The following is a 16,719-nucleotide window of genomic DNA, read 5'->3' as shown; positions in this document are numbered from 1 at the left end:
GCTAGATAGATGGCGGCATTTATGAGGATCCGGAAAGTCTTACCTTGTCTGTGGTATTCCGAGTAGGATTCTGGTAATGAATGACTGTGACGTGCTTCAGACTCGCAAGTGCTGGGCGTTAGTGACAGACGCAAAAGAATCAAGGGATTCTATTCCAGTAGGAGTGGGAACCAACCAGTGATTAGCCGTACTGTGACAGAGTGCGTGAGCATTAGTTTTCACTGCGAGGATGGGATGTAGCCATCAGCCATGGGTGATGCCTCCAGACGATTAGCCATGCGAGTGACAGCCGCAGAGGATCATTTTCCCGAGAGGATTGAAAGTAGCCACCGCTGCTGGTGAACCCCTATACACAGCTTGCCATGGAAGGGAGTAAGAAGGATTGAGTTGAAGCAGTAGGAAAGCAGGCGTCCGTGAGCCATGCAGTATCTCCATATGCTTATCTGAAATTCCCACCAATGAATCTGCATAAGTATCCCTTTTATTATTTCCTTTTATTATTTGATTTTCTAAATTCCATAATTTTATCTGCCTAACTGAGATTTACAAGGTGACCATAGCTTGCTTCATACCAACAATCTCTGTGGGATCGACCCTTACTCACGTAAGGTTTATTACTTGGACGACCCAGTACACTTGCTGGTTAGTTGAACGAAGTTGTGTCCACTCGTGCCAATTTTAAATTTCATAAAAGTACAACTTAAAGAATAGTGATCACAATTTCGTCCACCAAAGTCCTCGTTTAGGAGGCCGTTCGTCAGACAGAGGCTGGCCACCAAGTGGGTTAGGCCGTCGATTTCCAAGCATTCATCGTTGAACCGGTCCAGGTATTTCCTGGTCGGCTCCCCGGGCCTTTGGGTTGTCCCGAACAGGTTGATCGGGTGTTTTGCCTTTGCTATTCGTGTTGTGAATTGAGCCAAGAAGGCACGAGTGATGTCTGAAAACTCATAGATGGATCCTTGCGGGAGGCCGTTAAACCATCGGATCGCGGGTCCGGCCAGGGTGACCGGGAAGGCCATGCACCTCACCTCGTCTCCTACTCCCTCCAGATTCATTCTAGCCTCGAAAGCCGTGAGGTGTTCTAGAGGGTCTTCGGTTCCATCGTACCTCATGTCCGTTGGTTTGTCAAAGTGCTTTGTCAACCGGACCTCGAGGATGGACCGATGGAACGGGGTGGCGCCCATTATTACGGGTCGTCGTGTTCTCACAGGCCTCCCTTCTTCGTCTTCGCGATCTCGCCCCGTGTGGCGCGTTTCCTTGCCTCGGGAGTAGATGATTGTGTCGTTTCGTCTACTCGGGATGGGTGAGTCTTCTCGGGTGCTCTCCGCTTCCGTTCTGGAGGCGGAGGCGTGCCGGGAGCGACTCCGGTGGGAACCTCCCTCCCGGCTTTTAGGGGACGGGGAGTAACTAGGATCGGTGGTTCGTCGATCATGCTCTTGATCGGCTAGTTGTCGTTCTAGGTTTTGGACACTATGGCGTAGCTCTTGCATTATTCTGGCGCTGTCACCACCAGTTCCTCCGAAAGGCCGCGTCTCTCGCGTCCTTGTACATGGTTCGGCGCGCTGTCGGGGGGACCTGCGTCGCCCTCCCTGGGAGGCGACGGAGGCTGCCCCCTTTGCGCCGGCTGCTCGACCTTGGTCTCCAAAGCCCGGCACGACTTCCATTTAAACGTTCCCCACAGACGGCGCCAATGTTCGGTTGTGCGGTTACCGGACAGTTCAGGTGGAATATGTGGAACTGGAAACGCTTCGATCACGATCATGCTTGGATCCGGTCTACCGGGTAGCCGAGCTCTCGTTGTGGAAGGAGGGGGTGTCACCTGTAAAGACACTCCGACGCTCTAGTCAGTTAGTGTGTAGGTGAGGAATGGGTTAGGTAGAATGTGTGACGTACTTTGGTGGAGGGGAGGACCCTTCCCTTATATACCATGTCAGGTGTGGGTCCAAGGAGGGCAGAACCCACCTTCTTCGAAGCTTCCTTGTATAGCTGTGGTGGCCAGCTGTCCCGGAAGGATGCACGGGTCAGACATGGGTGCGCCATCCGACTGTTGAGGTCGGGTGGTGATCGGGTCGGGTAGGCCCAAGTTCTTTCTTGGGCCAGGCCGTAACAACTAATATTCATCCTGCTTATTATGCCTCTTAACAATGTATTTTACATGTCAAGTGTGTTAGCAATCTTATTTATGAATACTAGGGCTCGACAAGCAGTCGCTTTTCTATTGTTTTTAGGTAATTAATTTTATATTTTTTAATATATTATTCATTTTTTAAATTTATTAGATCATTATTATTTTTATTTTAATATTGACGTAATCTTATTTATATCATATTTTAGTATTGGTGTTAATATACCATTCACCCTTTAAATTTGTCAGATAAGTATTTTTTTATCATTTCAAAATTAACATAGCTTTATTTATATGATATTTTGGTTTATAGGGATTGGAGCATCAAATCTCCTCCTATATTGAGGATAAGTTATCACCTCGTTGTGTCTCTGCTACAAACTCTTTTGGGTAGTTGCATTTACATTGACCATTTTTCATGCATAGTGAAGATTGATTAAGTGTTTCGCAAGGACCATGGACCATATGCTTTAGCATTGCCTCATGTAAGTGTGGTTCTGCTTGTTTACATGGTATTTTCGCTCGGAAGAAACTATCATATTGGTCAAGATCACTCAACTTGTCATTGTTTTCTAAGATTAGCAACATATGTACGTGTGTCAATCCTCTTTTTTGAAATTCAGTGACATAAATATAACTTTTCACCTTTCTCAATACACCCTTGAAAATAACATCCTCCTTTAATTGTTCGAATTTGGCTTTGAAAATCCTAGTTGTTAGATCCGGACGATCCTATGAAGTTTGAGTAGGGCTGAGTTCTGAAGCTATTTCTGACCATGATAGATTGCATGTGATAGTAAGAAAAATATCCGGTTTGCCTTCTTTAAGAACAATAGTCATTCCATCCTCATACCGTTGGGTCATGTCTCGACGATTGTCCACGAACGACGATGATAATATTGTTCTTCTGCCAACATTTTCTAAAACAAATTATAGAGAAAAGTATTATTAGTTTGAAATTTTAACTTCAGGAACTCGTAATGATCAATCGTGTAGCTATTAAATCGAAAAATATTTACCAACATTAGTCTCTCCTGTGTGCAAAGCATCTTGTATGCTGGTGCGGAATTTATAACCCACAAACTATCTGGCAAGCGTACCGGGTCGTATCAAGTAATACCTCCGGTGAGTGAGGGTCGATCCCACGAGAATTGATGGATTAAGCAACAATGGTTAAGTGATTTACTTAGTTAGACAAGCAAAAAATAATGTTTAAGTGTTCAAAAGCATTAAACAGTAATTCAGAGAATCAGAAAACAAGCAATAAATTGAGGTGAAATATATATAGAGAAAACAATTAAGGCATCAGAAATATCTATTTTCCGGATTGACTTTTCTTACTAACTATTTTAATCATGCAAGATTTAATTCATGGCAAACTATATGTGACTAAACCCTAATTCCTTAAACCTTTTTAGTCTCCTCTAAAATTCATCAACCGCCAATTTCTTGGACACTTAATTCCAATTAGAGGGTGAAGCTTAATTCTAGTTTATATGCCACAAAAATCCTAATTACCCAAATATAAGAGGATTATATATCACGTATCCTGTTAAATCCAGATAATTAGAAATTTAGGAAAATATATTTTCAAACTGTTGTTCAAGTAAAGAGCTTTTTCAAGTTATATAAGAACTCAATTAGAACAGGGGTCATACTTCTGTTCCACCCAAATTCATAAAATAAAGAACGAAAACAATTCTTGAATTATAAATCAGTACAGAATTAAAATAGAAAAATAATAGTATCAATCCATACAATAGATAGAACTCCTAACCTTAACAATGGAGGTTAGTTGCTCATGGTGCAGAGAGAAAATAAGAATTCAGGTAAACTGTAAAGTGCAAAATGAAATAGAAGAGAAGAGAGGAGATTCTTTTTCCTTTTATATCTAATCCTAATTAATGTAAAATATATTTCCTAAAACTAAATAATATCTTTTCCTATTTTTAAATAAAATAAAGTTTAAATCAGAATTAATAGGAGATTGCGTGCTTGCTTCCTGGAGAGTTGGGGACCACTTGATTCCTTAATAATCCACGCTTAGGCGCAGCCTTGGCCGAATTGATGGAGAAGAAGTATGGACTATTATATATCTTTGGAAAGCTCTGGAAGTTAGCTTTCCAATGCCACTAGAATCACGTCAATTGGACCTCTGTAACTTGAGTTATTCAGGTTTGAGTGCAGAGAGGTCAGGGTTGACAACATCATTCGCCTTCTTCTCTTTTTCTGCGGAAACTCTATCAAATCCATCCGAATGCTACCTAAAATAAACAGAATTTCACACGACTCAAAGTAGCATCCATAGTAGCTAAAAGATAATTAATTCTTGATTAAACTCAACAAATTAAATGCAAATTCACTAGGAAAAGGTAGGAAAGATGCTCACGCATCATATGCTTTGATATAGTTTAGCTTGAAATTTCTGTTGTCTTTATCGAACCCATGTTAACTTGCCTATTTCTATTTTCACATAGTTGTCAACAACATATTGTTAAAGAAGTCGTCCTGCTTGCAAAACTGTTGAGTGATCATCGGGCAGATCTACGAATTTTGAAGATATTAAAAAATGTTTAGAAATTATGAAATGATGTATTGATTCAAACTATCATCTAAGGAAGTCTATAAATTATGTAGCAAATATGAGTTTTTACCTGGAGCATATAGCTATAATATGTCCGACAAGATACTTTGTTCCTACTTTGAGTTCGAGTATTCATATCCCATCCATACGTTCCAAATGGAAAAAGAAGAGGATATTGTAGTGGATCATAATAGCCAACAAATTCCTAAATCCTTCTGAGGTTACCAGCATGAGTTTGAACCTTAATATCTCATCCACCCACCATTGTTTCAATGTCATCACCGACTATTATGGCTGCTACTTGTGAAGCAGTTGGGAGACTGTATTGTGGTTGATTAGCAGGTTGCTCTCTAATCACCAAGCTACACTCTTATACATCTAGTCATTGTGCAAGCTGGCGAAATACATGGATAAAAGAATTATATCGGTGCAACAATTGTTGTATCTTAAAAACCAAACTTTCATGCAATTGTGTGTTCTCCAACATCCTATTTTGTAACTCGTGCTCAGTATCGTATATATACAGCTGCAAGAAGCGTGGCCACGTCCCTTGATTCGGATGAAATCTTCCTATATTGTGGTACATTAATCCTTGAGCACATAAAATATAAACATCTTTGTATTCTTTTTTAACCGTTATATTTGTATTGAAGTGAGATGTTATATTTGTATTGAAGTGAGATATATCCTGATTTTATTTTTAGATGTTAAAAAATATATATCATTACCAAAAATTCTAAAATATGAGAACATAAATAAAATTAAAAAAAAAACTAAACTAAAGTATGAAGAAATTTTATTTATTTTTTAATATAAAAATACAAATGCATATTCTTTCATTTCTAATTCTTTAACTCAAACTCTACATTAATTTAAATATGAATACATTTTTTCGTAGTAAGTGTATAATAATAAAAACATGAGTTGAAGAGTACCCATTAAATTTTTTTTATAAGTTAGAATAATAAATTTATTTTTATTTCATAATTGTTACTTTGTAAGATATATCTATTCACCTAAATTTAAAAATACACAACAAGAAATAAGAGATCTATATTTTTTTCTCCTTATTGTATTTGTTATTATTAATCTTATGAATATGTTTTTTATTTTATTTTTTTAAGTATTTATAATTGAGTCTAAAAAAGTTGGACACCAAACTTCAATTTTGATGTTTTATATTGTTAATTTTATAACTCCTATATTGTTTGATGTATTGTTTAATTCATGGTTTTGAAAATCGAACCGGATCGGCCGGTTTAACCAGATTAATCGGAAACCGGTCACCTAATCGATCCGAGTAAGGCTAGAAATCACTTGGTAAAAATCAATAAAAAAATCGGTCGAATCGGTGGTTAACCGATGAACTGATAAAACCGTCCGATTTTTTAGCAGGTTTTTGGTTTAAAAGTAAAACCTCTAAACGACGTCGTTTTATCTCTTTAAAAAAAGAAGAAAGAAAAGAAAGGCTAAACGAAGCTGAACCCTAATCACCCAGAAGAGGAATCAACAGCAACTCAGCTCTCCTCTCTTCTCTGCGAAGTGCGAACCATCGCAGCAACTCATCTCTCCTCTCTTCGCAGTCGCATAGCCACCACCACCAATCGATCAGCCCACCGCCATCGCCACTGCGTCCTGCAACCACAGCAACGATGGGTTTGACCACCACAGCCACCTCCGCGTCCTTGTCATCGCCGAGCTCCTTCTCTTTCGTTGCCGAGCTCGCCTCCTCTTTCGTCGCCGTTACTCGCCGCCAGTAAGTAATACTCTGTTATTCACTTATTCCTCCTCGCTGCCTTCTGATTTTCTGTGCATGATTTCCTGATTTATTTGTTTGCTAGATTCAAGATTTTGATTTATTTGTTATCTGTTCATGATTTATTTGTTTGCTGGATTCATGATTTTGATTTTTGATTTTCTGAGGTTATTTGTTCATGATTTATTTGTTTGCTACTTCATGATTCTGGTTGCTGAATTCATAGTTTTCTGAAGTTATTTTGGATTCATGATTTTTTATTTTCTGATGTTATTTATTTGTTTATGGTTTTCTGAGGTTGTTTTTTGTTTTTGATTTTCTGATTGTTACAGTTGGAACAATCACAAAGTAACCCACAGCCACAAGATAATGTTGTTCAAGATATTGGTGAAAGGTATCATAAGCTTGTGATTCAGGCAAGGAGCTGGTGCTGTAAGTGTGAGTGAGACCAGAGAGGAGAAGAACAAGGAAAGACGGTGATTCTTGTGTATTATTTCAATATGATATAGGGGTTGGTTTATATACAAGGAAGTGCAGGGGAGTGTGGTTAGTCAGTTGCTAACAGAATTTATAGCTCAGCATAACAGAAATAATAGAAGGAGAAAGGGAAACGTGCTGCATAACAAACTTCACCAACTTGCTGATTGAAGTTCTAACTAACTTTCGCGTGTCTTCATCACCATTCCTTGTGTCAATTGGAACACTTAATGATTTATTTGTTATCTGTTCATGATTTATTTGTTTGTTGGATTCATGATTTTGATTTTTGATTTTCTAAAGTTATTTGTTCATTATTTATTTTTTTGGTGACTTGTTCATGATTTATTTGTTTGTTGCGGTTGCTGTTCATGGTTTTCTGAGGTTGGTTTTGTTATTTGGTTTTTGAATTACCTGTTTATGATGGAAATATTGGAACACTTAATTGATTATGATTTTTAATGAGTTGCACCTTTAATTAGTCGAAAACTTGCTAGTAATTGTTTCTTTTGAATGTAGAACATTATGGATTTGTCATTATGAGTTTCTTTTGTTTAGTTATAAACTTTGATGTTTGAAGTTGTTTGTAAACCTTTAATATTAAGTTATGGATAATTTATTATGTAAAATTTTATTATTTAAAATTATTTTTAGGTTTTTTAATAATTTTATTTAATATTTAATTAAACCGGTTAAACTCCGATCGAACCAGTGAACTATTGAACTAGTGACTTCACCGGTTCGGTTCTCGCAACCTTGGTTTAATTAAAGAATATATCGGTGTATTATAATTTTTTATCTAAAATTAAACATTAGTACTCAGATGTATAATAAACAATGTATCTTAATTTGATTGATTTTGTTACAGAATATGTACTAAATACCAACCAACGATATTGTTATGATCTCTACCAAAATAAATCTCAGATGGTTGTTGAAATGTTAGTCAAAGAATACATATTACATTTGTGAGCAAGTGGGGCAATTAGATGTATCAGTACAATAATGATAAATAACCACAAAATAAAATGGATCTAGAAGAGAGATACAGCTATTTTTGGATCCTCTAAATTTTAAATTTCACTTTAAAGAGTAAAGTTTGATCTATCACCCTTAAATGGTTTCTCTCTCATATTTTTTCTTGGTCCTACCTATGAAATAAATAATAAAAAATCAAATTTTACTCTTTAAGGTGAAATTCAAAATTTAGAGAATCCAAATCCCTATTTTAAATGGGTTACACCAAATAGCAGTTAGCAGGAAAGTTTATTAAACTGGCATTAATATTCGGGATGTCCACTATCGGGATGTCAACTACAACTACAAGTAGAATTATGTCAAAACACATACCGGCTGGATATCATAGAAATCTTTGTACAACCTCCTAACTTTCATGTGTTGTGCCAGTATTCAGATCAAATCGACAGATCCTGATGAATTTATCATCCGGAAAGATACCCTTTCCCGTCATTTCGCGATATAGGCTATGTGCCTCAGCTGTCCGTCCATGCATACAATACCAAGCAATCAGCACAGTATAAGTTACAACATCGGGTTTAACTGCATCTTTGTTCATTTTAAAAAACAGCTTGGAGGCCAAATCTATTTGGTTTGACTTGCAACATCCATCAATCAAACAAGTATATGTAATTACATTTGGCCGACAGCCCTCCCTCGACATTTCCTCAAATATTACCCCGGCCTTATTCAATTCTCCAGCATCAGAAAAGCCAGCTATTAAAGATGTATATGTAATCACATCCAGACACAAACCTCTTTCTTTCATTTTATTAAAAGTGTCATTAGCTAGATGCATTTTACCACTACGGCAATATATGTTAATAAGAATCGTGTATGTGATGTTGTTGAAAGCGATCCCTACCTTTACCATTCTTGTGAATAACATCACAGACTTTCTAAAATTCAACTGTTTGAAAAAGCCTGATATAAGAGTACTATAATTAACAACTCCGGGAACTGTATTCCTTTTGAGCATTCTTGGCAAGAGCTCCAATGCCCTTTCTGGATAACTTTCTTTGCAAAGCCTGTACATTATTGCATTATATGAATGTGAGTTCAGGGTAATACCATGATCTGATAATTCCTCCAACAGTTTTAATGCTTCTTCCAAGCGTCCATCCCTACAATATCCATTAAGAACATAATTGCAAGTGATGGTATCTGGCGAGATACCGCGTCGAAGCATGATATTAAAAGCTTCAAATGCCTTATCATAGTGTCCCAGTTTGTAGAATCCTCTAATTAGAAAGCGGAAACCAGAAGTAGTATGAACCAAATTATTTATAATCATCTCCTGCAAAAGCTTGGTGGCTGAATTCTTATCGCCATCCATACAAAATCCATCTATTAAAGTTTTATACACAGTTTGATCATATTCACAACCAGAAGCACCAATTCGATTGAAAAAATCTTTTGCTCGTTCCATCAGCCCACTTTTGCAAAGACCATGAATGAGGGAAGTGTAGATAACAACAGATGGTTTTATTTGGTAGCGTTCCATTTCCTCCATCAAGTCGCGACTTTTCTCTACATCGCCTTCCTTGCAGAGTGCATCAATTAAAATGCTGTAGCTATAAGCATCAGGCACTACTCCAGAGATCTTCATTTTTTCTAGAACCTCAAAAGCTTTCTGAACTGCACCTCTTATACAGAAACCACGAATTATAGCATTAAAACAATGGCTATTGAGAGGCTTGTTTCTATACGACAAATTACAAATTAACTTGAAGGCAACATCAAGAGAACCAACTTTACAAAGTCCATGAATATAAGATCTATATGTCACAACAGTTGGCCTTTGCCCGCTACTATATATTTTTCCTAAAATCTCGGTAGCCCGTCTAATATTTACATCCCACCCAGGACCACCTCTACAATAAAAGTTCATCATAATTGTATAGGTGTAGATATTTGGTGATGGACCATAGTCTTTCAATGCTTCAAAAAATAGCCTCACAAAATCCACTCTATTTGTTTCAACCAAGCATTTCAGCAAGAAATTGCAAGACATTATATCACTTTCAAGCCCAACATGCTTAGCATTCACAAACACATTGACAGCATTTTCAAGCATAGAATTTGATGCAAATACTTTCATGAGCACATCAAACACGATAGCTGATCTTTCCAAATGGTGGGGTGAATCTAGCAAAGCCGAAAACAATTCAAATGCGTCGTACTCAGACTCATTGCAGAACTCAACAATATCCCTAAGCAAAGTAAACACCTCCAAACGCATCTCCGCCAGAGCAAATATGTGAATGATAATCCTAAAACAGTTGATTGAATGAGAAAACCCATGGCTCTCAACCCAACTCCCAAACCTTTTTTCCCTCGCAACCCTAAAATTCAAGGACTTAAACACCTTACCCACTAAAGGAAACAATTCGCTCCCTGTTGTGGGAACACGGGGAACTGACCGGGTTACCCCAAAATCCACCACAGCATTGGGCTCAAATTTTGGACTTTCATCAAACACTTGGTCTTCCAACATCAATGCCCCGGATGCAGAATTATACAACCTCGATAAACATCGCTGTCCGGGGTGCAGTTTGCTTCGGAGAAAAATACATCCATTTAAACATGTTAACGACATCAACATACACCCATCAGAACCCAACTCTCGCCACCAAGGAAATACAGAACAGCCCGGAACAAGAAAATAAAATAATAACAAGCACAGACTAATGGAGATATGAATTCGAACGAACCTTGAAGGGTTCACATCGAGGTATGGGAGTAGAATCAGGGGAAATGATAGAAGAACTCTCCAACCATGCGGGCACAAGGGTTTATCGACAGAGTTGTGAAGTTGAAGCGTACAAGTGAGAGCATGTATGTTGTAGAAGTGGTTGCTGAGAACGGAGATTTTAACACGAAGGTTTTTGCGGCCACAGTTGGAGAAGAACCGTGTGACAGTATTGTGGAGTTGGAACTGCTCTAACAAAACTCATAGTCATGTTCAAACTTCAAACCACAAGCAGTTAAACAGTGAAACATATTGGTGGCAAAACAACATTCAACATAATAACATAGACATTAAATCTCCAACATACAAATTAAAATAAAACGAAAAAGAAAAGTTTCCAACAAAACAACATAACAAATCTTGGTCAACGATCATAGCTTGGTTTAAAATGGGCGAATTCCATATCCCATGCTCACTCATACAGGGCACAAAGAATAAATAAACTACAAAACAGGGCACTCACTCCTAATTCAATCATTCAGACCAACTTTACCCTCATTCTTACATGCATAAACTAAATATAAATAGCAAACAGCATGTGGAGCCCTTTCGTCCAATTTACATTTCACCTAAACTCTTAAATATCAAGCAACACATTCAGGTAAAAAGTGCTGCCTGCTTCGGAAAATGACCTTATATATGCATGGTTGTTGATGGGATTAGCAAACTCAATCATCATCAATAATTAAAAGCATAGTTATCAAAACCGAACTGGGAATTGACCCAATCACACAACTGGGTCAACCAGTGAATTATTGGTTGAACTGGTTGACCCGGTCACAACTAAATATAAATATAAAATTACAAAAAAAAGAAGCTTAAAATTAAAAATTCAAAAGCATGTCTTCACAAACACATTAATAACAATCAAGTATAAAAATTCTGAGGAAAAAAAACAGAAATATAAATCAATAAATTAATGATTAACAAACTCAAAAAAAAACTAAATTCAACTAATCATACCAAATCAATACTGCCTATGTAAGAATCAAATCTATTCTTACGGCAACAAATTCAGCTCATTGATAATCTTCAACAACAAAAAATTTAACTCCAAAGATGATTTACAGCCAAAAAAATTGGCTAAGTGATTATTTGAGCAAGTCAGCAACAAATTCAACTCTGATGATTTTCATCAACAACAAAATATTAGCTGTTTCAGCAACAAATTCAACAAATCCTAGTTCAGTCACGATTTACAGCAACAAAGCAAATTAATTGATTAGCAATTCAGCGACATGGAAAAATACAGGGAGACGGGGAAATCTGGAAAAGAGAGAACAGGGTAAGCGATGATGCAGGGACTCACCAACGTTCCACGGTCCACGGCGACTCGGCGAGGGCGAGGATCCGAAAACAGAAGACGACGAGCAACGACGACCCCAAGGAAGGCGACGAAGCAAGCGACAACCCAACGAGTTGCTTCTGCCGCCGGCGAAGAGGAGCCCAGGGATGGCCGCGAGACGTTGAGACGCCGGCGCCGAGACAGACGAACGACGAGATGGCAGCAATGTGACTGAGACGAGACTCCAGTGAGATTGAGAGGCAGAATCGAGCAGAGACAACCACGGGCGCTGCAGTGCAGGCAGCAACAACCACGGACGACGAGCAGCAACAAACACGGACAGCTCGAGCACTCACTGGCGGAGGGAGGCGCAGCGAGACGCGAGCAGCCGGCGGCGAGCGTGCGGTGGTGACGGTGAACCGAGAGAGAGAGAGAGATGGGGCTGGGGTGGGTAGCTTCAGAGCTAGGGTGGTGTGCCGCTTGTGAGAGTGAGAGAGAATTAGAGTGGGGGTGAGGGTAGATAACTTCAGAACTAGGGGTTTTCTTTTCTTTTCTGTTTTTTTTCAACAATAAACTATTATTTGTACAAACTACAAAGAAAATTTTAAGGGTCCATCTGGTGTACAGATGGATGTATACAAATTTTTGTCTTTTTATGATTTAAAAATATATCACTAAAAATATTGTTTAAAGAAAAAGTATTACCCTTAATCATTAACTTAGCTCTGATATCAATTTTTATAATGTAATTTCTTTTTCAAAATTTCTATTAACTCTTCATATTTTGTTTCAAATAAGTTTATAATTTGTATAGATTTAGTTGGTGATACTTTATAATTTGCAATTTCATAATCAAATGTATTGACCATTTCTACTATTACTAATTCTGATTTCATTTTTATAGTTTTTCAATCTTGTTTTAGTTTATAATATTCTTTTTTGCATGGATTATTGTATATAAAATCTTTTATCTGTTTGTCTTTTTCTTTAATATAATTTTTCAAATCCTCAAAAACTTCTTTTATTTCTATACTTTCTGTTGTTTCTAAATATTTTTTTAATTTTTCAACTTCATTTTCCATTTTTTCTTTCAACAGCTTTAATTCTTTTAGATCATAACATGGTGTTCCAGGCATTTATAAATTTTTTAAGTTTAGCTCCAACTTATTTATATTTGTTCTTATTTCTATCCTTTTTATTATAAGGTCATTAATTTCGAAGTGAAGATTATTTAATTTCCTTTTATATTCCTTTATTTTACTTTTTAATTTTTTTGCCCTTTTTCTTTTTATTTTGTTTTCTGGTCTTTCAATCTTTGTATACTTCATTATTTATCTTAGAATTTCTGCAAATTCTATCATCGATTCATCACTATTTTCTAGAGATTCTATTAATTTTTGAGATTCTATCGTTCTTTCTAACTCTTCAACTTCTCTTTTCAACTTGTCATAAATTATTTTTAGAGCTTCAAATGCTCTTTGATTTATTTCAGAAAACTGTAAATAATTCAACCGATTTTCTTTTTCAAAGAGCTCTTGTTTCTTATCTTGATAGGTTACATATATTTTCTCTTTATTTATTGTCATAACTTAGTGTTTAGGGTTTCATTTAATTTTTTGACCTTTTTTGTTAATTCTTTTATTTCAGAATTTTCTTCTTTAATCTTTAACTTAGATAAACTTAAAGGGCTATTAATTTTGGATTCTCTTATTTGAAAATTCGATGAAACTAACTTTCCTGATGGTTCTTTTAGTATCAGTAATTCTTTTATCACAGATTGCTAAGCTTATTAGTGAATTAATTCCTTTCATATATGTAGATTTGATTAAGACTTGTATAGTACTAATATGAATCCATCCAATTTTAGATCTTATTTGTTGATCCTTAATTTTTTTTCAATCTGTTTACCTAATTCTTCATCATTTATCAAAGCTATTTCAAATTCTCCATTGGCGGATTTTATCTTTATAGGGGCTTCAAGTTGAATTTTTCCATAGTATATTATATTTTTTCTATTAAAAACTTCTTTTAAAAGATTTTGTTTATTAAAATTTTCATTTGATTTGAGATTTAATTCTGTTTTTAGAACAGCCTATTTTTCATTATCTAATAAAGCAGTTAATCTATAACAATCAGATTCTTCTGTTAATTCTAAGCTTTTTAAATAATTCATAACTAAGAGATTAGGATAAAGGCGTACCTTTCTGGAGAAAAACTTTCTTTATTTAGTATATTTTACATAAGATGTTTTTATCTCCAGAGGGGAGATTGTAGATACTAACTCCAGAGGGGAGTTTAGAATTGGTTTTCCCTAAGGGAATTCTTCTTCAAACTATAGAATCGCCTCGGCCGCTTCCTCCTTGCTCTCCTAACATATGAGTACTCTTAGCCTCCTGCTTTCTATTGTTTGATACCTTCTACAATTGCCTAAGCAACCTATTTATAATGGTTGGGTCTGATGGACAATTCTCCTAAGCAATCTATTTATAATGGTTGGGTCTGATGGACAATTCCCATCCTTACCCTTCTTATGACGTCATTGCTTACGTCATTGTTTATTATCTTGCACTAGCTACATTGTTGGTGCTCTATGACCTAAGCGCTTACGTCATTATGCAATAATGTCGAGAGATGCTTCAGACGCGCTGTCCTCTTCTTTTATGTGAGTGGATGAGCTGTCTTCTTCTTTTATCATGTGGGTGGATTCTATTTCATTATTGCTTTCTTCAGATATTTCTGAGACACACAGCTGGCACTTGTGGTCTTCTCTGTTTTTTATCAAATAGCAGAGATTCTTTTTTATCCCTTCAGGGAGTTTTTCTAAGAGCCCGGATAGATTGTAGAATGCAGATTCAAACTCTACCAAGAGTCTCATCTCTCTTTCTTCAATTTCATTTCTTTTACTAGACACAAGCAGAGTATTTCTACTTTTATAATTGATTCTTGTGTGAGACTCCCTTGTTATCTTTTGAGTTCTTTCGAAGACCCTTGCTAGTGTGCTGGCTAGTCTTCCTTCATGACTGTAAATTGTTAAGTCTTGAATCTGATCAATTGGTTGAAAATTTCCTAGAAAGACGGACATGAATATTACTTGGTGTGCTGGAACCAAGCATTCTTCTTCTTCATTAAAAATAGGTTGACTGTTTGTAAATTTTAGGGATATATCCCTTGGATTTACATTGTCAATCATATTTTTAAATCTCTTTACTGCATCAACAAATCCTGCAGGAAACTCACTAATAATTTTTAGATCATTAAAAATTAAAATTGTATCAATTAATCCATACTGGAAAAACTGATAGGTATCCGATGGGAAAGCATCTGGAAATATAACCAGTTTTGTTAGCTGTTCTTTGGCAATAGGATAATATCCCAAAATTGCCCTTTTTTCTTCAGTCCAATTCAGGACTATGTTAAGGGTTTCTCTGAGATTTGATCTACAGACCCTTTTCTTTTCCTTGATTTCAGCCCTTGTAAGAATGTTTCTTATTATCCCTGTTCTCTGGGTTTGAATTGGAGCTTTATCTACTCTTTTTAGGGTTTGCTCTGGATGGAGAGCTTCATATTCCCTGAAAGATTCCTTTGCCTCTTCCAGTGTTAGAAACCCTCCTTTATGAATTATCCTTGATTGATGTGTGAATGGTGCTGCTTTTTTCCAGGGTGTGTGAATGGTGCTGCTTTTTCCCAGGCATCATATACTCCTTTCATGGGGCCATTATAAATTACATAATATTTTTTATCTTGGGTGGATTTTTTGATAATTTCAGCAATTATTTTATTTTCTGAAATTTTTTCTTCACCTGATTTGTCCACCACACTTAGCTGGCTGAACTCTGATGGTTTTTCCACCACGCTTAGCTGGCTGAACTCTGTTGGTTTCGCTTGTTGTGTTGATTTCATTGCTTCAATGGCCTTCTTAAGGGATTGGATCTGTGTCCTTATTTGCTGACAATGCTTGCATTTTTCGAGTTCTTGTTCATATTTTTGAATTTCTTGATATAATGCGTTGTAGACGAACTCCATTCTCTCGTTAATGTATCTGCAATAACATTTTTGTCACCCTTAATATATTCAATTTTTATTGGATATTATAACAAAAATAATTGCCATCTTACCAATCGTCCATGATTATAATCAATTTTTAAATTATATCGTATAAAACCTGTTAGGCAGCTTGAATCTGTCCTTAATGTAAATTCTCTGGGTAGTAAATCAATTTTCCATTTCTTAAGAGATTTAATTGCTGCTAGAGTTTCCTTTTCATGAGTGGTATATCTCTGTTCTGTTGGAGTAAAAGTCCCTGAAATATACCTGCAAAGTAATTCCTTTGGGGAATATTTAGAATCTAGTGATTCTTTTTCTTGTTTCAAGCTTTTTATAGCTTTCTTAGCTTTTAGACATCCTGACCAGGTTATGTCTGAGGCATCTGTTTCTACTATTAAGTAGTCATTTTCTTCTGGAATATAAAGTTCCTGAAGTTTTTCACATAATTCTTTAATTTTTTGAAATTGCATACTATCTTTTTCATCCCATTTCCATTCTTTTTTAGTACTTATTTTTGGAAATAAGCTTTTAGTGTATTCTGTTATATTCTTTAAAAATCCTTGATCAGAAATATAATTTATACACTCCAAAAATCTTTGTAATTATTTTCTATCTTCTATTTTATTAGGAAATAAATTTACCTTTTCTAGAACATTTGGTTGAAGTTTTAACTTTTCTT

General features: G+C 36.2%; 1 protein-coding gene across 1 annotated transcript; it reads right to left on the bottom strand.

The window, feature by feature from the left end:
* Nucleotides 1–7,932: 7,932 nt before the first annotated feature.
* LOC107493229 (pentatricopeptide repeat-containing protein At1g63330-like) lies at nucleotides 7,933–14,608 on the bottom strand. Its single transcript, XM_021125753.2, has 3 exons — nucleotides 14,604–14,608; nucleotides 12,021–12,549; nucleotides 7,933–10,897 (listed from the first exon to the last, which is right to left on the bottom strand). The coding sequence occupies exons 1-3, from the start codon at nucleotides 14,606–14,608 to the stop codon at nucleotides 8,327–8,329; spliced, it is 3,105 nt and encodes a 1,034-aa protein (XP_020981412.2). The 3' UTR covers nucleotides 7,933–8,326.
* Between the last annotated feature and the right edge of the window lie 2,111 nt (nucleotides 14,609–16,719).

The sequence above is a fragment of the Arachis duranensis genome, chromosome 6, assembly GCF_000817695.3.
Source record: "Arachis duranensis cultivar V14167 chromosome 6, aradu.V14167.gnm2.J7QH, whole genome shotgun sequence".
NCBI lineage: Eukaryota > Viridiplantae > Streptophyta > Magnoliopsida > Fabales > Fabaceae > Arachis > Arachis duranensis.
The sequence above is the reverse complement of the archived record's forward strand: the minus strand, read 5'-3'. Positions and strand labels throughout refer to the sequence as shown.

Bases quoted from the DNA above. Each gene is read 5' to 3' on its own strand.
- LOC107493229 (XM_021125753.2), bottom strand. The intron at 10,898-12,020 runs GTGAGTCCCTGC...TTGTTAGAGCAG, and splicing joins CCGTGGACCGTGGAACGTTG to TTCCAACTCCACAATACTGT.